We start from the raw sequence: 27,036 nt of genomic DNA on the forward strand, positions 1-27,036 counted from the left end.
TGCTCTTGGGTGTAACTTACAGTGAAAAACTCTGGTGCTGCATGCTGAGAGCATGGCTCAGCCATTCATTTATAACAATAGAACTATTCTTCTGTCTGCACACGGAAAACAAATCTCCTGTTGTTAGGAATCAAAGACAAGTCCTTCAAACTCTAGGAGACATATTTAACAATGACTAAGTGGGTTACTTCATAAGCATTCGGTCTTTAATCCTTTCTATCCCCTTCTCATTTTATAGTCCTTCTGTAAGTGATTGTAGTGTATCCCAAAAAGCAAGTTTATTGACCTCCACCTGCAACAAAAGTGCTTTAAAAAGGCTTGATGTGCAACAAAGTATGCAAAATTGATCCCTTAAGTGTTTGTTTGGAATGTGGTTTGAAGCCCCATCCTTTTTCAGAAGGGGCTGAGGATCTCTGAAAAAATCCTGGCAGGAGACATGAAAAAGGCTTTTTGAATTGTCTTTGCAATTCATGGCTTATATATTCACGACACGTAGGGTGGTGATTGGCAGCAAAGAGAAGTAACAGAAGTAAACTTGTTTTTTTCCAGTGAACTCCTTAGTTTGCTCAAGTATTTGAGACTTGGAAGAAATTCACTGAACAAGAAATCCCACTTCAGTGTAGTTTCAGCACTGTTTTACATTATTTTAGGCAATCATTTTTTTTGACAAAGAGTATGCAGATCGTGGTTGCCACCAATAAGGGTTCGGAACACTTCCACTGACTTTCACCAACTTCAAATTATGATGATGTAATCTAAAGCAAAATGTGGCGCAGGAGCAGAAGTTCCTGTTCCCAAAGTCAATGGCCAGTCCATTGTCCAGTGGCTCTTGGTGAAACGACAAATAAACGATCATGACCGCTTTTCATTCATCGTCTGTTAGGCTCAGCCTTATCTTCCCCATGGCCTGATGCTCAAGGATGAAGCCTCATTAATATATACACTTAGTTTGCAGTAGAGAAAAATGCACTTTATGTAAAGAGAAACAGAGTCTAGCCACCTTTCAGATAGACCAGTAGCTGTTATTTGGAAATGATGACAGTAACAAATATGACTTTGCTCCCATTTACAGACTAGCAGAAGTATCAGACACACAGCCCATATGATGGCAGTGCTATGGCAGTCAAATGTCCAGGCTGCAGGTTAACAGGCAGCTGGGTAGCTGGATCCATCACAGGCTGTTCTACTCTGAAATTACTAATCTCAAACAAATGGAGATTTACTGGTTTCATATTTGTGTAATTCCACTAAATTAATGGTATGGTGATATGAGGAGACCAAAATCAATTAAAAGTGTGTCAGTTTCCAAGCAAAAAATTGGCTTTCAAATTACAACAGTTGAGACTTCACCACTAAGATGATGTACCTATGCTTCCAGAAGCCACTTATATTATGAGGGGTCAGCTGGATTCAGGTGCAGTTAAGAAAATTACACACACACACAAATATATATTTACATACATTGCTTCAGATATTTTTGGCAGTCTTTCATGTTCCCATGAAACTCAGTGCAGTATGGGTTCCATTTCTAAGTTCTCCAGCTTCAAATAATGCCTTTTAATTCTATTTAATGAATCAGATACGCTTTAGGGCCATAATAAACCTTTCTTGTGAAGATATTTCTGAAGCATGGAGTCACATTGCTTGCTGAGAATAAATATTGCAATAATATATTTACATAAATAATTTAAAATCCAAAAGCGCAGTAGATAATAAAAAGACATTGCCATGATAAACCATGAAACCAGAGAACAACGACACTTTAATTAAAAATTACAGATACACTGCAGTAAACAACTTATTTACACATAGTTAAAAGTCTAACTATTGAATGTCCTGGACTTGTTGAATCCAGAAAAGGCAAAAATACTGAAACCAATCTCTTCACACAGACAAAATATTGAGGACCGTAACGGTGTTTAATTAAGATCTACTGTTAATAATGGATTTCAGAGAGTAAGGCTCTTCTTTTAATTTCCCAAGGTAGAAAATGTTATTAAATTTGGCCTTTAACTTCTCATTGACATGTGCACTTGAAACTTCTGATTAAAATTTCAGAGGTTGGGAAGAAACACCCCAAATTAAACTCTTAAATCTGGCACAAAAATAACAATGATCCCTGATTAAGAAATCAAATTTCAGAAACTTCATTACTGTTCTATTAACAAATTGTTGGGTTATAATTAAAATGGGGCCTGCTGGATTTCTTTAATTTTTTAACTCTAAAAAAAGTGGGAAACTGTAGAGGGAATTAAACACTTCAAAAAAAATAGGTTAATGAATCTAAGAAACATGATCCAACTTGAACAGGTTCCTTTTCTTTCTGAGAGTGATGGCAGCGGAGCAAACACCGCTTTCCACCCAAAAGTTTGTGCTCAGGAAAACCCACTATTTATGTCGCACAACATCCATAGTCCAAAGCTTACTATACTCATTGCAGACTTTTCATAGGAAATCATAGAACTGGGCATAGCTGTGAAAGTCAGTGTTAATCTAGTTTGAAAAAGGTATAATTTAGAGTAAGATTAAACTTGATGCCTGTATTATTTAGCTGGTCAATATGAGCATGTGGTTCTTGTTTCCAGGATAATGTTTCTACCTCTGCCTTGAGTTTCTGTGAAATGTTAACATCAGTAGATCAGAGAAGAGCTGACACCGTGAAAGTTCACTACTAATCATGTGCAGACAAATAGCTAGACCTCCAGGTACATGCTTTTGAGTTTTACAAATACTTGGAGTCATATTTTTCCAGTGTAATACATTTTTCCCAGCTTGTTTGAGCTTTTAAATGAAATTCTCAGTCTGCAAAAACACTTCAAGCTGAAGAATAAGAAAGAAAATTGCTTCAAAAGTACAGCTGTCTTTAGGAATTTTTACAAAGTAAGCCACGTTTTTCAAAGAGATAAGTAATTTGAATCTGATTCAGATATGCCGTGTTCAAAGAATAAATTCAATCTAGATGTGGACAATGGCACAAATGGTTTCTATAAGCTATTCATGGTTCTTGAGATGCATTTATGATGTTATATCTAGTAGAGTAACTACATTTCTTGATTACAAATAATCATCGGCCCCTCCTACAAGCTTTATATAGAAAACTAACTAAAAACCTCCCTGCAGTTAGACATAGCTCAGTTGTTATAAGTTGAAAATAGAAAAAAAGTAACATTACTAATTCTCTGTTGTTCTTCTCTTTGTATCCATCTGTACGTTTTGAACAGATATATACTTTGTTGGGGGTGATGTACATTGTTCACACAGCACAAAATATAAATCTGGTATTCATTGCTTCTTGCAGACACAAACCATTGCTTGCTCGTGGTCATCAGCATTTAGAGTAATATCTCATCTGAGAGTCTGTATTGTTCCTGCTTGGCCTTTATTTTACCAGTATAACCATAGTAAGGACTCTGATGATACGACTTACAGCAGCACAGTCTGAGAACCATGTAGTTTAGTATGCCCAAACTCTAGACGCACACCTGCCTGTAGGAACTTATAAGAAAAAATTTCTGCCAGACCCAAACTAGTGAGTAGCTTTGGCCTTTACACGTGCAATTTTACACTATTCTTAATTGCAGATGCTGTTCTTGTGTACTACAGTCTTCCTTTTTCACGGCTAGTAGCTATGTGTTTCAGTAATACCTGTCAGTGTTAAAAGCATCTTTTAAAAATGCTATTTTATGCTTTTCTGTTATTTTAGCAAAAGGAGGATGTGCCAGTAGTAAAATTAGCCTTTCCTGAATCATTCTGCTGTTTCCCAGATTCCCATTACACTTCCATGATTTTTTCCTAACTTATAGATTATGAGCTATAGTCAGGATTTGAGTTCCTTTGCAGCCAGTTGTGAGATGTGGTGGACTGCAAAATGTGGTTTTGTTACTTAGCTGGTTACACACTATACTTAAAATTAACTTCAAGTTTTCAGTGACTCATTGATATGTCCTATAATTTCAGTCCCAATGTAGTTAGGAGAAATTCAGAAAAATCAGTAGGTCAAAAGGAAGATTTTTGGTCTTGATAACCAAATCCTTTTATTTTCTTGGCTTTTCTCTTTTAGCATCTCAAAACCAACTGTTACAATAATTAATATGACTTCTCTTATCTCCCATGAAAATACGTAAAGTTATGGAGAACTTCAATAATTACGCACGTAAACTCAGTCCCAACCCCAAAGGGAATAAACATGTTTTCCCTACACAGACCAGGTCTGAGTAACGCTGCTGAGGGTCATGTTGCTGTATCTGACAAGCAATAGAAATTCCATAGTTTTTCCATCCATAGACAAATCTATGTGACCACAGTGAATGAAATAAGGAATCCTAGGAGCAAAAACTAAAACTAAGAATAAAAATGCATTCTGTAAATAAATAAATTTAGAAAACAAGAGGAATGACATATGCTAAGAATCATCCTTCAGCTAAACTGATATTTCAATGGCAGAACTCAAAGGCATTTTTGATAGACAAAACCTGAATTATTCATACTCCATTAGCTAGGTATTTCTGAGATGATGCAGAGAATTGAAACTTTTAATTACCTGTACCTGCCTTGCCTTTTCCACCTTCCTTGGAGATGAGCGTACTCACCTGCTTAAATTCACCTTCTCATCATTTGAATCTAAGGCCGTCAGTGCGGCCCTTTGCAATGGCATGCTTACTAACATTTGTTATTGGCAGAGAACATCTTCAAGATCAGTAGCTTTCTCTTTTTATGGAACAGTACATATGTCAGACCTTCTTTAAGAGGTGCACAACACTGCTAAATAATTCTGTGATAGCATAAAAATCTACCTCCGTAGTACAGATTGACAGTGCACGTTGTTCAAGCAAAGCTTTGAAGTAATTCTCACCAAGATGTTTATGCCCTTTTGTATACCTTGGTATCTAAGGGAAATTAGACTCACACGTAAGAATGAAAAATTAAACACAGATGTAGGTTTTGGGTTTAGTGCCTAACTGGCAATTCTCAAATGCTGAGAAAAGCTGCCTGGAAAGTCAAGTTAGTATTAAAGAAAAAAAGCACTTGATCTTACATATTTCAACAAATCTAAAATCAGAGACCAGACCAGGTGAATCAAAATATAAGGTGGCAGCACCACTTAATACCTAGGTTTGCTCCTTGCAACATGGCACGTGTGTGGGATTACATTATCACAGCACAGAAATAATAATTTACCTTCATCTCTCTGGGCAAGGCCTAATCTTAGCTTACCTTAGCTTCAGCCTTTCGCTGGGAAATATTTTCGTAGCCCTTGAACGTGGACGGATGGTGATTATTTCACTGAGGGACATTATAATGATTGTAAACTGACTTAATCCATATGTAAAACAGATACATTAATTCTAGCCCCACTTTCAATTTTTACATGTTTTCTCTGGCTCTCATGAAGAGAAGAAGAACAAACAAGCTGGTTAAAGGTTATTTCAAAACAAAAAGCTATGTCTTTTTCTTGTGACACTCAATTGTTCTACTGCAGTAATCTCATAGCCTGGAAAACTATCGTCCCCCACCTAATGCAGTTCCTTATTTTTATCATACTGAATCTCTTCATTGTAGGAAAAAAAGCGCCACTTATTATCTAGAGCTCAAACAGCTTTAATTTAATTCTGTACTGGCAGGCAAATTCTCAGGCACAAAAGACACACTTTCTGATGGATGAAAATTAGAGGGTGCTGCACTCACCTGATAGTCTGATGTTGCAAAGTGTCTGGATCGGTGGCGTTTACCGTTAACACAATACTGCCAACAGGGATGTTCTCTTGCTTTGTCACTGTCATTGGGTTTGGGTGGAAAACTGGGCCTTCATTCACATCCTCAACAGTGATCTGAACTGTTGCCGTGGAACTGGGGCCATAGGCTATGTCTGGAATCAGCGGGTCTTCGTTTTCTACTTTAATCAGCAACGTGTGAAATGCCGAAATCTCATAGTCTAAAGGCTGTAAAACATATCCAAATCAGAGCGCAAGGTGCAAAGACAGTATTTAATGCTTTTTCTTTGTACCCCACTGCAAACTTGCAGAAGAGAGAATTAGCCAGAAAGCAACAACAGCATTCATCACATCTGGTACTTGGTTGGAGTTTAGCATTAGACACAAGAGTAGCTGTAAAGTGCATTGAAGATAATGAACTTAATGGATTTAATGAAAGATGGAGATGTCCCTCTATCCAAGAGCATGTACATTTTTGCCATACCTCATAGCTATGATTTAATTCTCAGATGTACATGCTTCTTTATGATCTAAACATATAGCAAACAACTCAGACTCATACTTAATAGCTACTTATGATAAGTAAGATAAAGCTATTTACTCAACTCCTACCTTGAAATCAAAAGCACCGCCATGGAAAAACATTCCATTCGTCTTTAGAATTGAAAATACGTTTCTGAAGTCAAACAGAGAAAATTCTGGTACAGGCAGCAACCAGGACTGTTTGGGGTTTTTTTTTTAAATTGCAGGATATAGGATTATCTTCATACAAAGACAGGTAATAAATTATTTCATGAGACTTCAGAAATGTGGGACCAAAGGTGGCTCTCCAGTTCAGTCTGAAGCCCCATCCATTACTTCCCTGGTATTTGCACCTGTGTTCTCTGAGAACAAAATGTGGCCCTTGAGTTCTAATTGAACCCTCAGTCACAAACAAAAATGTCTTGTAAAGTCTCACTGCTAGTGGTGATGCTTACTGCAAAATCAGCTGTGATTTAAGCCCAATGGCAATAGAGTTAGCAACAGGCATCTCCTTATAACTAAAGAAGTAAGGTTACCATGACAGAAGAAGGGTTATACATATTGTTTGGACAAGGGCTGGTAGCCAACTATATATTTTTGAGGAACTTATCCTTGCTGTGCCGTCTCTTACGCAGTAAATCCAGTCGGTGGACCTTACAGTAATAATACCGTGCAACAGCAAATTGTTCTTACTTTGACAACAGAAAGCATTCCTTCATTAGTCTGGGGATTGGTGTGGATTTCAAAACTTTGCCCTGGATTTCCGTTAATAATGGTGTAGACAGCTCTCCATGCTCCAGTTGCTGGGTCATCTTTGTCACCCACAGTTAAATTCACTATTACACCTGTGACTCCCTCCTTTACTGTGGCTTGAAACTAGAAAAAAGGCATAGAGGAAATTGTTACTCTTTTCAATTAATGACCACACACACACACTAAGTATCTAAGCCACCATTAATTATTTACCACAACAGGAGAAAGATGCAATCCTTGACTAAAACTGAATGTTATAGGCTCTAAATAATATATTCTCACTCAAAATATAAGGTAACATTTTACAGCTGCTCTCCATTAAATAGACAGCAGATAAGTAGCAACGTGACAGGAATGAAGCTTTGGAAGGTTCTGATCACAAGGCGACAGTTCGACTCATATTACCGGAAAAGCAACTCCTGAAAATACATACAGTGTTACATAGGGGCATATGCTATTAGAAAGGGAACTGTGCTCACAGCCAAGCAGAAGAGGAGGCTGACTCATATAGCCCATTCTTGCCCTCAAATGTACTATTATTTAAAAATAATCCAGTTTTGCATTTCAGACTATTATTTTCATAAGTTACACCCCCTTATTACTTTTCACTACACTGTTATCAATACATGAAACATTTTCACAAGAAGTTTCCCATATCGGTTTTTGGAGGGGTTGCTCTAAGAGTCTCAAAAATAATTGGACCTCATGCTACCACTTTGCCCGCATAACAATAAGTTAGTGTTACTTTCTATTTTCAGTGGAAGAATTTTTTATGACCTTGTGAAGTTTGTTGCACTCCTGTACTATTCAGCTAGCCAAGCCCTATGAGAAAATTCTCTCTAACTTACTATCCAGACAAGCAGCGCATAACATCATTCTTATTTGTGTAGGAAAAACATTAAACAAATCATTGGAAAAACTTGTAAGGGTCAGACTTAATAATACTCCTCACCTTTCAAGTACTTGAGGCTGACGTGATAAAAGCACTGTATATAAGAGTGATAAGATAATACCTGCTTTATAGGTGGATAAACCAGAATGATAACATGCCTAATCCTGAGAAGTGCTGATCATCAGCAGTACCATTATAGGTCATTAGGAAATCTTAGCATTTCTGGGGATTAAGCCTTCAAAAATCCAAAATTACAAACTTTAATGACAGAAATAGGTTTTGCTGTACGTGCACTTCTTAAAAGCTACATGGGCAGTGACACTATATCACTCAAGGGAAAAAATCACCCAAGGGGCTTCGAGACCTGAATAGACTAAATATCTTTTGTTCTGTCTATAGACCACGTGAAGTCATAACACTACAGAAGATTTTGTGAGAATACTGAACCCAGAAAGTGGCATTTTATTAATATATAGGTTTCACAATCTGGACAAACAGTAAAATGGACTCCCTTATAGTAAAATACAGAGCAGACGACTATGTCTTTTCCTGTGTTGGGGTATCTTTTTTTTCCATTTCTTCCAAAGATACGACTTATGTTTTCAAACCCTTTTCCACTTTAGCTGTATAATTGGAGTGTATGTGTTCAGTTCAACCTTTCCAGCCTCAAACTTGATTTTATAAAAGGATGACATTAATGATTGGCTATTTCTATCTTCTTTGGTATGTTTAACAAAGAATGTAAAGATCCTTTTGATTTTGATAGTTAATATGTAACAGGTTGTGATTAAGCTTTGTTTCACACAGATCATTAAGCTCATTTACAGTTTAATTAACTCTAAATTATAATATAACAATATTTTCACTTGCTTTGAAACAAATAAAAAGAAAAGCTCTATTATCAATCTTGGAAGTAACAGAGGAATGATTACCAAGATGGCATTTCTTCTTGCTTCTGCAGGTTTTGGCTGGGATAGAGTTAATTTTCTTCACAGTAGCTAGTGTGGGGCTGTGGTTTTGATTTGTGCTGGAAACAGTGTTGATAACACAGAGGTGTTTCAGTCCCTGCTGAGCAGGGCTTGCACAGAGTCAAGGCATTTCTGCCCCTCACCCCACCCCACCAAGTCACCGTTAGGCGTGATGGAGCCCTGCTGCCCTGGGGATGGCTGAGCACCCCCTGCCCGTGGGGAGGAGGGAATGGATTCCTTGGTTTGCTTTGCTTGTGTGCGCGGCTTTTGCTTTCCCTTTATCTCAACCCATGAGTTTTGTCACTTTTACTCTTTGGAAAGTCTCCCCCGTCCCACCAGCGGGGAGTGAGCGGCTGCGTGGGGCTTAGTTGCTGACTGGGGTTAAACCATGACAATGCTGTTGCTGGAAAGCACACATGGGCGGCTCTTACTCAAATTGAAAATGAGTAATTAGCCCGATGGATAGTTTGTATATTATTTCATATTGTCTCAGTTTGAGCACATATAAAATGAGACATCAGAACCATAAGGACCAGAATTTTTCCCGCGTGTTCAGAACCAAACAATTCCTGTATAGCTACGTAAAAATGTGATTAGACTTCAAGGAACCTAATCCTAAAGAATCTAACCCTTAGATTTGACTTGGCATCTGCTCCTAATTCATATTGATCCCTCTGAAAATTCTGTTCCTTAATCCATTTGAAATTATTCAATTAAGTATTTAATACTCCCTGGATCACTTTGAGAACAGCAAGACCTATTAGGGTAAAATATTTAAAGATCTGGCTGTTTTATTCAGATACATCATTGCGAAGCCAGTGAGATAAATTTATTATCCTTACCCCACCAGTGCCAGACTAGGATGGAAAAGGTTACCATGATGTGCCAGCTAGTTAAAAAAAAAAAGTGCATGTCAGTTTAAGGATACCTAATTCAAGGATATCTCAGCTGGGGCTGGCTTTCTTCTACATTCCTATTTTCTCCTTATTTAGGAAAGGCTCTCAGTAGCTTCAGTTGCAGTGAGTTAGTAGTGCAGAAAGGGCACATACACTTGCTGGGGGCACAAAAGTGCAGACCTTCTGACACCTGCAGGTCAAGGAAATGACAACATCTACAGGCAAAGGCTGCTCCAAGCGTAGTGGTACACTCACCCCTAGCATTCTTAGCATTTTAAAAATGACCACATTAAGACAGAGGGTATTTGAAGCTCTCTGGAACATGGAACTAAAACCTGTTCTAGACAGATAAAAAAGCAGAATGATCAAATCACAGAAGTCGTCACGTAGGTCTACTCTAAATTTAGAATCTGAAAAGTTAATAAATCAGATTTTTGATAGTGAAAGACGAGTATCTACTGTGAAATGGAGAGGCCCAGAAAAAATATAGTGTATATCATCGAGAAGGTGAACTCTTTTGCCTGTTCAGCCACCTTTATATATAGAATAAGTTTCCTAGTATTCAGAAAAATCTGTTATATTTATCTGGGTCCCTTTCAAAAACAAAAGTAAAGAAGGGAATGTAAAAACTATGAGAGGACAAAGATAGGGATTAGGTTAGAAAATAGAGAAAAGATAACCACAGTTTTGTCATATTTCAAAATGAAAGGTTTACATTCTCAAAGCACAGAGCTTAACTGGGAGAGTCTGATCCAGTGCTCTAAAATAAAGCCCCATAGTGGCTAACACAAATAATTGGATCACAAGTTAATTGATTTTACCCTTTTTAAATATCTGCATATCCCCTAAGCACCACTATAAATTAAGAAAAAAATACATGAGCTCAGCACTTTATTTAAACTGCTATCATCTGGACCCATATTAAAATAAAGTCTTAGAAGGCAAATACCCTGGGCCAGAGTTGCATTTGGCTGGAAGAAGCTCTGTTCATTTACTACAACTGAGCACTTGAATACATAAGGTTAACTTGCTCTGTGGAGTCATGTGCCACATTGCCACGTATTGTGCTTGTCATGCATACCGCCTAGCGTTCTAGTAATTCTGTCATAGAGTTTTATAAACATAGGGAAAAAAAAGACCTGATTCCCCTTTTTCTGCACCCAAAAGGTGATGAAAAAATAAGAAAGACAGCCTGATAGTGACTGATAGCAACTTAGAAGGAAACAACGAGAGAACAGCAGCCAGCAGTCTACACGTAATCATCAGGTTTTTGCAGACAAATAAGACTTTTAATGGGGAACTGAAAGACATCAAGGAAATACAGTGATGGGTGTAGATGAAGAGATCCTCCAAGAGTGTGAGGGTAGCTTGTGAGGAAGCACAAATAGACTTGAAAATGTAACGAGTGAGCAATGTTTGCTGTCGTGATGGACTGATGGGAAGTGCTTATCGACCACTGGACATTCTTGGGAGACATCACAAAGATGGTTCCATTAGGCATGGAGGTCACTGAGAGTGAAAACAAGCAGTTTATATTTCTTACAACAAAAGAGTCAGTAAAGGGATGGCTAGGAAGACGAGTAACATTCAAAACAACTGTGTTGGAATACAGCATATTACACAGCACCCAGAATAGCACTGAGCAGAAGAGATAATCTGAGTTCAACAGTCAAACGCTGCTCCTCCTTTCCCTAGATCTTGCAAGCCTGCTCCAGACTACGTGCAAAGCTTGACAAGATGAAAAATTTTTCCAAGCTGACAGGAATTTTCTCTTACTGAGTACAGGAAATTCAAGATGGCAGGTATCTACTGAGAATACTTAAGCCTGGACCAAGGGCTAGCTTAAGCAGAAGCCATGTGGGGAAACAAACAAATTGAACCACAGCTTAATTTTAGTGGCTGTTTCCTGGCAGAGCCAGGATATAACATAATACTGAGTGCAATCCTCCTCCACCTTAAGCTCTACGGCAAACTGGTGGGACAGTTGATAGTCTCCTAGCAAACGTTCGGGGTTTTGGGAGGCTAGGCAGGTGCAGAGCCCCAGTGTTGGTGTGTCTGCGCAAGGGCTGCCAAGGGCCGGTGAGGCCCAGTGATAACTTTTAGTGCTGGCACCTTTGGTGTGGGAGCAATCCTGGGACGTTGTGAGTGTTGGAGCCATCTGCGGTGAAAATGAGAGGCAGAGAATGTTTGGATATTTGGGAGGCTAGCAATACAACTCTAGTTGCTCTTGGAGAGATTCAGATTGGACATGAGAAGAAAATTTTTCACAGTGAGGACAGTCAGCCTTTGGAATAATCTCCCCAGGGCAGTGGTTGACTCAGCCACATTGGATACTTTCAAGGGTCGGCTGGACAGGGTGCTGGGCCATCTTGCCTAGACTGTGCTCTTCCTAGAAAGGTTGGACTAGATGATCCCTGAGGTCCCTTCCAACCTGTGATTCTGTGATCCTGTGACAGAAAAATGGCTCAGTAGGGTCTCAGGAAAAACCGACCTTGCCAGATTTCCACCATGGGGCAGATATATGAACAGATCACTTTGTAAAATGTTATCACCTGAGAATCCAGGCACTAATCCCATCTCAGCCTCAAACAAACCTGGAAATGGTACCTCACCTGTATGAAAATTGGACTCTTAACTGACAGCCTTATTTATTAAAGGTTCTGCAGTAAGTGAGGTCTTATTCACCGGCTTCTCAGAGCACAGAGGAACAAATGAACTTACCTGCATCAGAATCACCTGAATGCCTACTGTCCAGCAAGAGCATGAGCATGCAGTAATAACCTTAGTACCTTTATGAAGCCACTGAAAAACTGCCTTGGAGTCAGGTACCGATATACCCAAATTAAAAGGCTGCCACAAGCAGCAAACACAATGCAAGATAGATGTGTCTGGGATTGGTGATCGCTACCCCATGGCTCATTAAGATTCTGCATGCTGTGATTCCCAGTCAAGAACAAACAAATTAAAACTGCATGTCAGTTTGCATTTATCAGGACGACATTCCAGTTGAAGGTATTTTCTGTGCTACTATCAGGTGTTTTGTTTCCCATCTATATATTATAAAAGATGAGAAATAATGATCCCATATTAATTCATGTCTCTATTAGAAATTCCCCAGGGAAAATGTATTATTGTACTTGTCCTCTTCCAATGAAGTCCACTGCTTTTGCAACTGTATTTTGTCTATCTACTTTCTTGGAAGTATGAAGACAAGCTTATACAACCACTTGCGATCTGCTTGCTCTTTGTCTGTGTCTTTTACTTTGCACACTGTCACTCAGTATGGGTGCTCCTGAGTGGCCAATATTTATTTGTTAAGGAAACAATGTATTTTCCATAGCTCTGTATCTGGAATATCTCCAAGGACAAATGAGCTTTCAGAGTGATGACAACGGTTTGCATTCTCAAGCAATCAGGAATGAGAACCTCATAAATGCCAGTAATGGACATTTCTCGTGGAATTCACTGGGTCACAAAGCCCAGCTTGCCGGCTAACAATAAACCGAGTAATCTGGCACTTGGAGCTCATCAGACTTCACAAACTAGGCAGGTGAAACACTACGTGGAAAAATTTAGCATAACATTTGTGCATGGAACAAAGTGATACTGATGATTCTTCAGTCACCTTTCATCTCCGCACAATGACCAAACGTGCTGGTCTGCTACCGGGGGCCCTGGCGGGCTGAAAACTGGAGGACCCGACTAGCTGCAGTTTCTCCTGAACTCTCCACTTGAGCAATATAGTTGCCAATTTTGTGGCCAGGGAAAATTGTAACTTGGTATTACATTCTTCCTAATCTCTTCTACAGATTTTGAAGGTATTTTCCCTCTTGAAACTGTGCATGGCATTTACTATATGGACACAAATAGCTGCTGTATATTTTGCTACAGAGAAAGCTGTATTAATATAATGGATTAAGTTGATGTAAGCTGTACACAAAGCAACATATGAAGCACTTTGGAAGCCATTTAGATGAAAGACACTATATAAATATAAAGCATTATCATAGTAAGACAAGGATTTAATGGTGTAAACTAGATGCAAAACACAAACGAAAGCTATGAGTAGCTACTAAAGACCTAAACAGTTTTAGTAATTGTCATTGTCTTACTGCCATAATGCTGGCTTATAGGCACTATATTATTTCTTAACCCAAAGTGTTTCTTTCAGCTTATTCTATATTTTTTCTAAGTACATAATATTTGCCCATCTCCATAGCGAAATTACAGAAAGAATTCAATCGTAGCTTAGAAAAAAATCTTTCCAAATATATGAAATTGACCGTAGTCATTTCGGATGCATTTTCACCTTTTACTTTTGAATGAATTTCACAGGCTATGTATTGTAAATGTCCTGTGATCTTTTAAGGCACACACCAGTTACTTCACAAAATAGAAATACTGCTCAATAATGAAAGACTGAATGAATATTTTTGTCCACTATATTCTGCAGCCTGCAACAACAGCAAGAAATCCAGAAGATTAATTAGCTAAATGGAAGACCAAAGATTCAATTCTGCTCTCTGTAACATGGCTACAATTTCTGCAGGCTCTATAAATTTGTACCTTTTTATTGAAAACCACAAAGATGCTTAATATCACTGATATTAATCGCAAATGATCAATAAAAGGCAAGGGAAGTTTCAACACAACTTTATCTCATTTTGGTGCTCATCAGGCTGCTTGGAAAAGTACTGCTAAGGAGGACTAGTAATGCAGCAAACAAAGAAAGAAGAAAGTACTAATCAGGCTGTTTCCCCATGCCTCTGTGAGCAGTTTTCCATTGTGATGAAGCCAAGCTACCTCTGGGATTCAGCAGGACCACTTCAAGAACTCTTTAGGTATTAGGATTCAAGATTGAGTAGGGCAGGGACAGAATGCAAAAATAATGGGGTAAAATGGATGGATGAACGGATAGATGAACGGATGGATGGATGGATGGATGGATGGATGGATGGATGGATGGATGGACGGACAACCTGCTGGGTGCCGCAAGACTTGCCTGTAAAGTTGTCAGAGTGTCAATGCAAATAGTCCTCTTCTCCCTCTTGGAGACACCACAAATCTTAGAAAACTTTGGAAGCTCTAGAGGGTAAGATCCTCATAACATTCACAAATTAATTTAGAGAACTTTCATTTCTGCTTCTTTCCCACAGCTGAGCTGAAACCCCATTCAGAGCCGATGCTGTATTCCTATCTTCTCATTTATGTGCTTGCAGAAGACTAAAAAGCCATTCAGAGATTGTAAATAAGTGATGGTGAAGGATACTTGAAAGTAGCCACTTTTTTTGAATTGTTTCGAAGACGACTGTTTACACTAAACTTTGACTCTTTCTCAGCCCAGCTCATGGTCTCACTGAGGGAAGGCAAAAAGATAATTCTAACATGTATTAAACATATGTTGAATGCCTGCTTCAAAGCCTGTTACCTCCAGAGTATACATCAAATGTAGTCCAGTTGTCTGAAGATTCAGAAGGAAGACAAACATCTCTTTTTTTTCAGAATATATAAATTATTTAGAAAGGATTCATTCCTTTTTTCCACTTTTCCACCTTAAATGCAAGGTGCATTCAATTATTTCTAGAATAAATCAAGTACCCACAAATACAACGGATGCTTCTAGAATGATGGTCGTATGTCCTGGTTTCAGCTGGGATAGAGTTAATTCTCTTCCTGGTAGCTGGTACAGTGCTGACTTTTGGATTTATTATGAGAATAATGGTGATAAAGCACTGATGTTTTAGTTGTTGCTAAGTAGTTCTAACACTAATCAAGGACTTTTTCAGCTCCCCATGCTCTGCTGGGTGCACAAGGAGCTGGGAGGGGGCACAGCCAGGACAGCTGACCCCGACTGGCCGAAGGGACATTCCATACCATATGATGCCATGCCCAGTATGCATGCTGGGGGGAGTTGGCCGGGGGGGAGCAGCGATAGCTGCTCGGGGCCTGGCTGGACATCAATCGGTGGGTGATGAGTAGTTGTATCACCTGTTTTTCCTGGATTTTGTTTCTCTCTCGTTTTCCTTTTTATTACAATTTATTAAGTTTATTATTAATAATTTTATTTCAATTATTAAGCTGTTCTTATCTCAACCCAGGAGTTTTCTTACTTTTGCTCTTCAGATTCGCTCGCCCATCTCACCTGGGGGGAGGGCAGCAAGAGGCTGTTGCTCGGTTCTTGGTTGCCAACTGGGGCTAAACCACCAAATCATATCATAGAAAAACAAATACTCTTTCTCCAGGTGGACAGAGGACAGCAAAAGGTCACTATAATATTTACTACACTTGAGGTACTTCTGAGGAAACTCAAAGAGATAATGGTGTTATTTTCTTATCTCTCAGAAATTCTTTCCCCCCAGGTAGAACAAACCTTATGTTTAAAACAACAGCATCATAGAAAATGATGATCTGACCAAGCCTGAAAGAGCAAACTACACCTATTCACCTGTTACAACATCAGCGTTGCCTAGGGACCAGGGAGGTACCTGCTTTTCACATTTATGAGACCACTTGCACTGTATTCAGCCAGCCCAGCTAAGTATTATTTCTTCCCATCAAGAGCAGTGTTAAACCTGTCTTCTTTCTAAGATGCTGGATGTCTTCCTTAAATAGAATGAACTTTAAATAGAATAGACTTAGCTGAATTTTTCTTTCTTTTTTATCCACTACATTTTAGGAGCAGAAAGGTTTTACAGGCTTTCCCCCCATCAATCCACACAGTTCCCACTTATGCTAATGACAGTCACGAGGGAAGGAAAGGGGGCCTTATTAAATGCTCCTCTTTCATTTTTAGCAGATACTTTTTCTTACCCAAACCAACTTTTCTGATGCTGAAGATTAAGATCTGAACATATAAGGTTACGCTTACTGATACTGCCTTACTAATAGAAAAAAGTGTGGAAGCCACCTACTCGTATTACAAGGAATTTATCCTCCTTAACAGCAGGACAGATGAATTCACTCCTCTCTGAACATCAAAGTGGTAGATAAAAGGGGAATTTTATCACAACAGAAAGATTGTTTTGATAGCATTGACTTAAACACCCGTATGCAGAGACCAGTCAATTTGCTGGAAAGTCTGGGAGATTCACAGGAATGAAGCAGAAACTACTCTAGTGGCTTTAGTCTCCTTCCAGGTATAAGTAAATGCAAAGTGGCCTCTGCACTCATCGGGAGGGAGCTGAGCAGTGACAACAGCTTCAGCAGATGAAAGCTCCTGATGATTATTAAATTATTGTCCTGTTTCCATTTAGGAAGTAGAGAAGGGCATTTTGTGACTTGTTTTTAAGAAGGTAACTTCCAGAATTCCTTTTCATACATGTATAAAACCTGTATTTTAGTGCTATACAAAAGCAAACTAATGGAAGACGTTAAAAAAAATGCTTCATTCTAAATAGGTTAAAGAACAATAATTTCAGAGATAAAATTCTAGAGGGATCTTGTTCATCTGTATAACTACTACTACAGTTATGAATGGATGTTCTGTGAAATCCTAATTTCACAATTTATTGCATTTTTATCTTTTAACACAAACCTGTTACTCCCCTATTCTATTATTTGAGGACTTAGCAATGAATAAGATATTCCTGAATACTTTCCAAACGTGCCCTTAGAACTGACATGAGCTATGACTGTGCACAGATTTGATGAAAAACTAAGACGCCAAGAAGCCCATTCTGACAACAAGGGTTTATACATGTCTTGATGGGGAAAAAGAAAAAGGAAAAATAAAAAGTCCCTTAAGATGATGCTCTTATTACTCAGGAAATCACTACCTAAAAAGGTTGAACCTGTTCTAGGAGTGATTTTTATGTATTTTTCTCCTGCCTTACATGAACATCAAATAGAAAATACATTCACAGTTTTTTGAATGCACATAGTCTAATTTAAGTGAATTCTGTGATGTTCTTGGCTGTGTTAAATGTTTGGCCACACACGTTTTGAACAGTCATCCCCAGTGACTCAGCATCAATACTGACAACTTGAAGTTGAGCACAATTTTCTCAAAAAGCACCAATTCTAGATTTTAAAAAACCTAAGTGATAAGCATATTATTAAATTATTTGGCAATCAGCTCCAATAGTTACTTGTACCCTGTTTAAAATGATGATGATGATGATTACCTCTCAACTATGTATAAATAAGGAAAAAATAAATTAGTCTATGAAACTCTCATATATAGACACCAACTTCATAGCAACTGTCACGATGTTTTAGAACTAAGTTGAAGATCAGGTTTAAAATGTAGGTTAAATACAATTTGATTATTGAATAGTAGATGGAATTGAGTCACAATTTAACAGTATTTCCAAGTAAGATTGCACTGTCCAAGGAAATCACAGATTAACATGGGTCTTTTCAAATCCTTTATACACTTTTCAGAACGCCATGAAAACGCTCTATTTTGGCACCTTAATATTGCAGCACTGAACCAGAGTGTTACCAGGTTACGAAGCCAACAGGTGTTTGCAGAGAGGTAGAAATTACAATGTAAATGAGACTTTCTCAATGGCAGAATCTTTGAGTTCTTTGAACAAAAACCCATATGCATCCAATGAGAAATCTTGCTTTTCCTGCTCTGAGAGGACATAGCTTCCAAAGAAGAGAGTTATTCACTGTGCCAGTTTATAGCTGATTACGACCCATGCTGCCAACAACAGATGTTTTGACAGTGGTTAAGCTTCTTCACATGATCTTCGGTGCGCAGTGCCTAGCAGCACCATTTGAAGCATCCAAAGCAACTTGTATCTCTAGAATATTTTAGCAATGAATTTCATCAATTCCCCAAACTTCTGGCATTTTAGGCTGTGCCAGCTGATGGGGATGAGATGCCCTAGATTTACAAGCCCCTCCAGCTGAGAGCTGTCTGAAGTTAGCCCAGTTTGAAAACTCTTTTTTGGACGCAGATAAGAACCCTGCAAGGTTTCACACTGTTCCAGTGGAGGCAGGAGGTACAGATGGAAGTTTACAGGCAGTATTATCTGCAGTGATACAGAATTTGTCTGAATTATAAAAATGAAATTTCTAACCAGCATTATTTTTTCTGTGAAAAACTGGGTGGGAAAAGGAGAATTTGGGCTGAACGTTCCATATCTCAATCTATCCAAACACAGTAAGTCTTCCAAGTCTGCCGACAACATGATGAATGAAGTCTACTGCACATAGTTTCTTCTACTACACTTTTTTTTTCCTCAAATTGTCTAGCTTACATCCTGTTTGCAAAACATTCATTGAACATAAATATTGCTGCTATATCAAAAAGCTGTAATACAAGAAGAATCATTTAGAGATCATAGACATAGGTGAACTTTCATGATTAATGGTCTCTTTCCTTTTTTGTTTTCCTCCCATAGCAGAAAAATCTTTATCGTATCTTGAACACTGAGGTAAACATAGTGCTCTCATTACCCTGATAGGGAACAACGAGGCCCTGGGGTCTCCAACCTTATTAGCGCAGAAAAATCCTTTTCCCAAGATCAAGAAGAAAGAATAATACAACCGAACGCCACCTATTTGACTAAGGACTATGGAGTGATCTGAGCCTCCCTATACAGCACCATGATGGGAGGTTTCAAAGGGCAGTTTGAGAGGAGTTCACTTGCCGCTGGGGTGGCCTGCTTTGAAAACACATGAGATTTAAGCGTATATTGAGACATAGAGCACTGAACAGCGATCGAAGCATGGAGCAACAGATGTATGGTTTGGCATTGCACAGATGTGGAAAAGGTCAAGAAAAAAGCAAAGGAATGCTAAATGGATTTATTGCTTTCTGCTTTAAGGATACCCATGGTCTCCATCTCCCACTGCCTGGCTCCTTTTGCCAATGCTCATTTCATCTTTTCTTGAAAGAAAAATATTTGTAATAAAGGAAAATGAAACGTTCCTTTTGTAAGTGCCCATTGTGTGCTTATTTCCTGCCTAGAATGTCGCAGAGGGAACATTCAGGGCCCTTTCATTTTCTCACCTGTAATTTATGTTTTCCTAACCAGACATTCACTCTACACACAGCCTTCTTGAACACAAACACCATTGCAGCCTCAGCTGGATATGTTTTGCTGTAAATAGATAAGTATCCATTTGATTCTTTTTATTAATAAGGAGGTTAAAGAGTGAACTAAGGATTTTTATATATCCTGATACTGAATTCTCTCACAGCTATTTGGAGAATGTGAACGACTACAGGTTTGATGGCAATGTTCCTCAGTTTCTGTGTCTGAACACCAAAAATTAGGAGGGAGGCCAAGACCGGCCAAGGCGTTGCACTTGTGCTTTGGACAGAAAGATCAAGGTGTGCATGCACACCATGAAGTCTGTACACAGTGGATCAAACCTGTCAGACCTGCTTCGTATGAGCTGCAGAAATTACATGAACAGGAACAGCAAATGTGGCCAGTCCCAGTGGCACATCATGGTTACTGTGCCTGTGAAGACCACCACCATAATACATTGGTGGAAGGTGAGAAGCATCACACCTAGCACAAATGTACTTCATGGTCAGTCTGGGTAGGAGCAGAAAGTCCAAGGCACCTGTGCAGCAAGTGCTCACTAGAGCCGACTCTTGCTGGGATGTCCGGAATTCATACAATTCCTTCGTCCTGGTCACAGCTAATGCTGTGGTATGCTTGGAAATCCTTAGCAGCTTAAGTCCTCCAAATCCAAACAGACCAAATTTCTAATGCAAATGAAGGCAATTCCCAGGAAATAAAGGTGACACCAATACAATAAATAAGCATTTGGTATTATCGTTGGTTTATATCAAAAAAGCTTTCCCACAGGGTTGAAAGCACATTAAATCACTACATTTATGAAGAAAATTAGTTTATTAAGCAACTGTGCTATTTTCTCTCTCTTAAGACTGCTTCACCTTCTTCTGTAGCAAATGCCTACATGATATGCCAATACATCTGCATCAAAATTGCCACACTGAACTCCTCCCAAGGAGAGCAGGCAAGTACACTAGCAATTAATTGGATCCTAACACACATTTCTAGATACAGATTTTTCAACTGAGCTTGCCAGTTCTAGGGGAAATCATTTTAAGGGACAATAAATATCACTTTATTTCTACACACAGCAGTATGATACACTGTAAGCAGCCATCCTTTCTCCCCTCGGAAGGAAGGAAAAATGCTGTGCTTGCAAGTAGCTTGAAACATACACTATTTCTTGCTTCTGAGTAAGCTCATAATTAGAATAGAAACAAGAGGAACAAATTCAATGGAGCTGTAAACCCCAACTGGAGGAAAAAATATATTTGAGGTTAGAACAAAATCTTTTTTAATCTGGCTAATGCTACTTTTGTGCTGATGCTGATCATTATATTTATTACTAAACTGTGGGACATTCCAAAGTGTTGACACCTGACTTCACTTATTAGAAAAGCAAGCACTTTCAGATATTCAGCTTAGTGATTGATATGTAGATACCTAATTTTTAGTGAATTAAACCATATTGTATGAATGTGGTGGTCTTTAGGATTTATAATCAAACCCTGGTGACATCTGATTAATGCCAGCATAGGCTCCCTGAACCTTACAATATTCTTTTTCCTTTGGAGCTCAGATCATGGCAGGCTGATTACCCCCCCTGATTATCCTGAGTAACTGGGGTCAGAGGTTAGCTAGCACCACAGAACACATTTAATTCAATCAATTCAGTTAGTGAAGCAGTTGGGGAAAAAAATTATTCCAATTGATATAACACTGCGTTAGAAAATTTGTCCAGGATTTCTGTGCTCCAACTGATGAGCATTTTTGCTTAATTTCTAATTTAAGATTCTGCTGGGGTTTGCAACTTCAATTACTCCTGATATTTTCACTTATGAAGTCGGGGGCATTGCACTTGGAGGGGGAAAGGAAAACCAGAGGAAGGAAAGCAGTCTGTATTAACCTGTATAATAACCTTTCTCACAGACACACACACTTTCATAGCTCAGCTGTGGTTTTCCTGGTTACACACTCTAGTCAGAAAATGACAGAAAAGTCCTCTTGGTTCTCTCCATTTGTCCCTCTTGCCACTGCCAGATTTTAGCTCTTATTTTACTTTTGGTAGAGTTTTTAATATTGTTTGGCTGAGTATCGCTTCCTCAGTCTTATAAGCAGGGAGACTTTGATCACTTGTGATACGCCACAGTCGTACATTCAGACAGCTCAGCACCCTTGTGTGTGCTCAGATGGAGTTTGGGGGAGCTCATTAAAGATACCGGCACTGTACTTCAGTCACCTGAACCAGCAAGTACTATGTCTGGGATGAAATATAAAAAAGGACCTCTTACTACTCCCTGAAAGCCTCAAGGCACTTCTCACATGAATACAAATGCCCAGCAGCTCAGTTTGACTCCTGCTAGTTAGTTTTGCATCCTATATAACAATCCTGAGTCTGCTGATACACAGATATTTTCTATTCTGAGTCCTGAGGCCACTGCCACAGCCACTGGCTCTGCCTTCTGACCCAGGGTGGTTATCACCGTTTCAGTGGACTAACGGTGATGGAGAACTTTCGTTATACTTCAAAGTGAGTCAGTGCGCATCGCTCACTCACTCCCATGTCGGTCCAGATGTGGGGCTACAGTTGCACAAGGTCTGCACCAACCACGATACTTAATCCTTTTTATTTTTTTTCTGCAGTAACTCAATCTGGATTAAATTTTGGATTAGGATGGACTTGGATCAGTTCTCAGTTTTACTAACAATAAATTCTTGGCTTTATATATAAGGTCAGCTTCTCCTTTGCCCATCAACAAGAATTTGAGTGTAACAATACAACACCAGGGTTAGCCATTATTTGCAATGCTTTAGAAATTAAAGCAACTTTCCTGTGCAGGATTGTTTAATAAAGGAAAAGAAGTCCTATACCTCCATTTTCCCTGGAAGCAACAGAAAGTTGCAGTTTAATCTTCTGCTTGCCAGTGGGGAGGATCTATTTTCTATATGTTTCTTTGGGGTTGTTTTTTGAATGGAAAATGCTATATGGTTATAAACCTCTTAATGAAACTCACTCTGAATTAACTCTGGAATTGATGAATCTCCTCGTAAGCCCCTATGTATGGTTGCCCATGGCACAAAGTCTGACACAGCTGTCAGACTCCCTTACCTAAGGGAAACACAAAATAGGAACTGCAGGATAACTGAAGGTCAGAAGTTAGGTGTATTAGCATGGAGATGTGGAGAAGATCACAGTGTGCCTAAATGGGACATAAATCTCACTACCCAGTGCTTATAGATTCTTATTTGTGTATGAAATATCCTCAGCCTGTTCTACAACAAAACCCAAAACAAATAAAAAGAAAACACCCAAATGATAGAATCAGATTCTCCATATTGAATGCAAAACCACATGTATAGAAGAAAACAAACAGCAGCAAAACCTCATCACATCAAAATGCTCAAAATATATACACTCTTCTGCTCCTGTGGTGAGGATGAAAGAAGAAAAAAAACACATATAGCAGATGTTAGTTTTGTCACTTATTCTGCTACTGAAAAAGAACCGTGGACAATAAAGGCAATTTAATGTTCCAAAAACAGCAAAACTGTGTTGAGATGTGTAAGAAGTAGTACTGTGTGCAAGACAGAAGCAGGAATTCTTCCATCTGCTCAGCACTGGGCAGCCCCAGCTATATTATAGCACCCAATTCCTGCCCCCAGTGTGGAAGGCAAAGAGCAATTGGAGAGGCAGGTGTCTAAAGCTCATGGTCTCAAATAAATCTGCACAGCAAATGCACACAGGACTTGTAGACAAAAGTATCGTCTACACCTCACCTTCATAGTGATCAAGGCCAAGAAGCAATGGGTTTCAGTGGAGGCAAGGAAAATTCTCATCAGAGATGAGGCAAAACTTGCCACTAGCAGGGTAGCTGGAGTACTGCAGTATGTTGCCTGGAGATCACAGAGACTGTACCTTCAAAGCTCTTGAAGGAAAAATATGCAAATACTGACAATTATACAAATAGGAGGGAGGGACCTGAGGATATCTTGAGATAGCTTCCCCTGCAGACTTCATGATAAGCCCAACAATCTATATAGAACAGAAAGGGGAACAAAACACTTTTGCATAGATTTCTAACATTTTTTAGTTCCATGGTGCTCATTAACTTCCATGAAGCTCACTAGATTGCCAAAAAAAATGTTTTTTTCTCTCCCTAAAAACAAGTGATAGGAAGGAGTTCCCTAACTGAGATTCCAGTCTCAAACTCCCCGTCACACAAGACTCTTCATTACGGTGGATTTGGTGCTGACAGCTAGAGATACAGGGTGTAACTGCAAAATCACATTTACTATCCCTACGGCAGATAAGAGATGAAAATTATGCCTCTGGCATTTGCTTTCTAAGCTGGTCATATTCTCTTTTGGCAACAAAATGTAAGGGAAGCAGAGAGGAAGATAATTATGATCTCAGCTTGGGGAAGGATTAAAAGGGAACAAGAATGGCAGAGCTAGATACCCAAATTTAATTGTTTTGAGACCGTCTGCAACATGGCCACTATAAAAAAGATACCTGCTCCAGTTCCATCCCCTCCATTCTTACCAGTGAATTAACAACTCTTTCCTAGCAGTCATAAGGACAAACTGCTCCTGCCACTGCAGAGAAGGTTTTTCAAGAAAATCATGCTTTTTTTACAAATCTCAACCATTACTTCATCATTTTCCTGAATTGTCTGGCAAAGAGTTATTTAAAAGCCTGCATTTAAATTCCAGAGAAGCTATGAAATGAAGAAAGCAGATCGATTCACATTCTGTTCCACTTCTCTCTTTGCCAAAGTGATTTTTATCAGAGAAAAAAACCTCCAAAAAACCAGTCGGAGCCTGAGAAGTCTGTTGTCAACTTCAAACCATTGAAAATTTTTACGGTTTGCTTACTATATAAACCCTTAGTAATACGGTTTTCAGAAGAAATGCTGCCAGAACCCCTAGGGCATATTATCCACTCATTCCTCACATGGAATTAGTGGAAAATATCCCCCTCACATTGCCCACAAACCTTGCCAACAAACAAGAATGGCGATAGGCTGAGAGCACACTGTCTGGGATTTTTGTACTCATTTTTTTCCATGGCAACGTGTCTGTTTCATGCGCTTTTAAGCCTCCATAATTTTATTCCATCTAATCTCTGCATTGTCTTGTTTTGTTTGTTTATCACTTCCAGGGAGCACCGGCCATGCTCCTAGGCTGCCGCAAGACAAATAAAACACATCTTCATGAGTGGTTGGGGCCAGCTGATGCGTGTTCCTTAGCTGCAAATTTCACTACAATTACACCCAACCTTCTCACCTCTCCCACTTACCAGTCATTAGGTGTCCCTTCCTTGGTTTTTCCCAACTCGTTGCTAAGAAATTGCATAGCCTCCACTAGCATCGTAAATGCCAACCAAAAAGATTAAATGAGGCTGTGTGCCACCTCATTCTGTCAGAGAGAACAGATCGTGTCCTCAGAGTCCACCTGCCAGTCTTCGACGTAGATGGCAAGGGAGTTTTCCAATCAGATCCTGGGTGTTCCAGTGCCTAGGTTTTGCTGAATAGCCTTGAAGAGATGGGATTTAAATTGTATTGCGGATATTAGTCTAAAGTGAATGAAGTGGAGAGTATACTTCTCGTTTATATCCCCAGAGTGATAAATGTGAGAGTGTAATTTTTTTTTTTCTAAGGCAAAGAAAATGGGAAACCAACACGGATTTCAGACACATGAGAAATAGCTTATGAATTTAGATGATAGTTCAGCAGAAATAAATTGTACATCTGTTCATTCATTTTAATAAAGCAGGGAAATGACACACTGTTGGAGACCTTTGAGAATGCTGGTATTTTTAAATTATGATCCTATAATAGCAACATTAACATTTGTAATGCTGCCCATACTTTATAAATTTAAGAAAAATAAATTTATGGAATAAGTGGGCTTCAACTTACAGTGTGGACTCCAGGCATTTAAAAGTGAATAAGGTGCTTCCTGAATACTTACAAATTAGTCCAGGAAAGACATTACAATAGCTTTACTATGTAACACAGATAACCCTCTGTGTAAGCGTTGACAAACCATGCTTTTTATTTCTGAAATATAATTTGGATGTGCAACATGTAGCTGAATGCATTTACTTCTGCGGACTGGCTCCTAGTGTTTGCACTCATAGGCAGCTACAGTCTAATACTTCCCTTTGAAAGTAGTCTCTTAAAGAAACAAACCAGATGCTTTTCTTGGCTGTACACATGCATGGAAACATGTACTACCTTCTGAATTCAGGAAGGAATATTACCTTTCTCTTGCATCTCCCATAACACAAAAATGAGAAATAGAAAAAGTTAGGAGCCGAATACAATTGCCTCATGGCTTCTATTTTACCATTATTTACAGAGATGACATACAAATTTAAGAAATAAACAAGTGAGACTGCAGGGGATGCCACATTTTAAAAGCTCATGTTTTGATTTTCCAAACTGATCACCATGGGAAACAATAAATTAAGAGTTCAATAACAGCTGTCATGTCTCCTTTAAAAGTACAATTAGTAATATCATTAAAATTCCCTTTCAATCAATTGCATTAAAGCAATTGCTACTAGACTAAAGAGAATCTAAAACTGATTAATTGCTCACATATAGACTCATTGATCAACCTAGATAAACCTCATCTAAGAAAAGAGAAAACAGGCAACCCTGACATCCTTGAAAAGTGCTGAAGTTCAGCTAAAATCAGATGTCAGAATCTGAGACCTCTTTTTGTAATCCGCCCTATGCTGTTTCCCACTAACATGCCGAATAAGTCAAGAGTGCATGCTTAAATATTTAATCTTTCTAAAGCAAAGACTTCACAGAGGCTATGCTGGAACCCAGTATTGCTGAAAGAGGTGCCTTACTGCTAACATCTACATCTATACCTACCAGCATGTGAGTGTGTTCGTGTGCTCTGTATTGCTCACTCCAGTTCCAGCAGACAATCCAAAAACAATCTCAACAGGCAGTCTAAGTAAACAAGACATTGTAATTTGGTTCCCTCGTGAATACAAAGGAACTGAAGAAATACCTCCGGGACGCAGAAGACCCCTAGGCGAACACTTACCATTGACAGAATCCGTACAGATTTATTGATTAGAACTGCATTTTAATCATATGGCTGGAGGAAAGAAAACAGCTCCTACAGACTGCCAGTCAGGCCCAGCATGGGGCATGATAAAACTGTTTCTGCCATTAATATCAGGCAGTGGCTATGTTCGAGTAAAAGGACATTAAAGAGTTCAACATCTGCAGGCAAAGTTGAATTTATTTACTCATGGCTTCAATTATTATTTAAGAAGGAAAACCA

At 38.9% G+C, this 27,036-nt stretch overlaps 1 protein-coding gene across 2 annotated transcripts in view; it reads right to left on the bottom strand.

Moving 5' to 3' along the window:
* CDH13 (cadherin 13) overlaps nt 1-27,036 on the bottom strand; it is a 515,166-nt gene that overhangs the window by 54,977 nt on the left and 433,153 nt on the right. For both annotated transcript variants that reach the window (XM_075101278.1, XM_075101277.1), the window contains exons 9-10: nt 6,927-7,109; nt 5,686-5,939 (exon numbers count right to left, since the gene is read on the bottom strand). In XM_075101278.1, the coding sequence (XP_074957379.1) occupies nt 5,686-5,939; nt 6,927-7,109 (437 nt within the window). The remainder of the gene's footprint in view (nt 1-5,685; nt 5,940-6,926; nt 7,110-27,036) is intronic.

This window comes from Phalacrocorax aristotelis, chromosome 8 (assembly GCF_949628215.1).
Source record: "Phalacrocorax aristotelis chromosome 8, bGulAri2.1, whole genome shotgun sequence".
Classification (NCBI taxonomy): domain Eukaryota; kingdom Metazoa; phylum Chordata; class Aves; order Suliformes; family Phalacrocoracidae; genus Phalacrocorax; species Phalacrocorax aristotelis.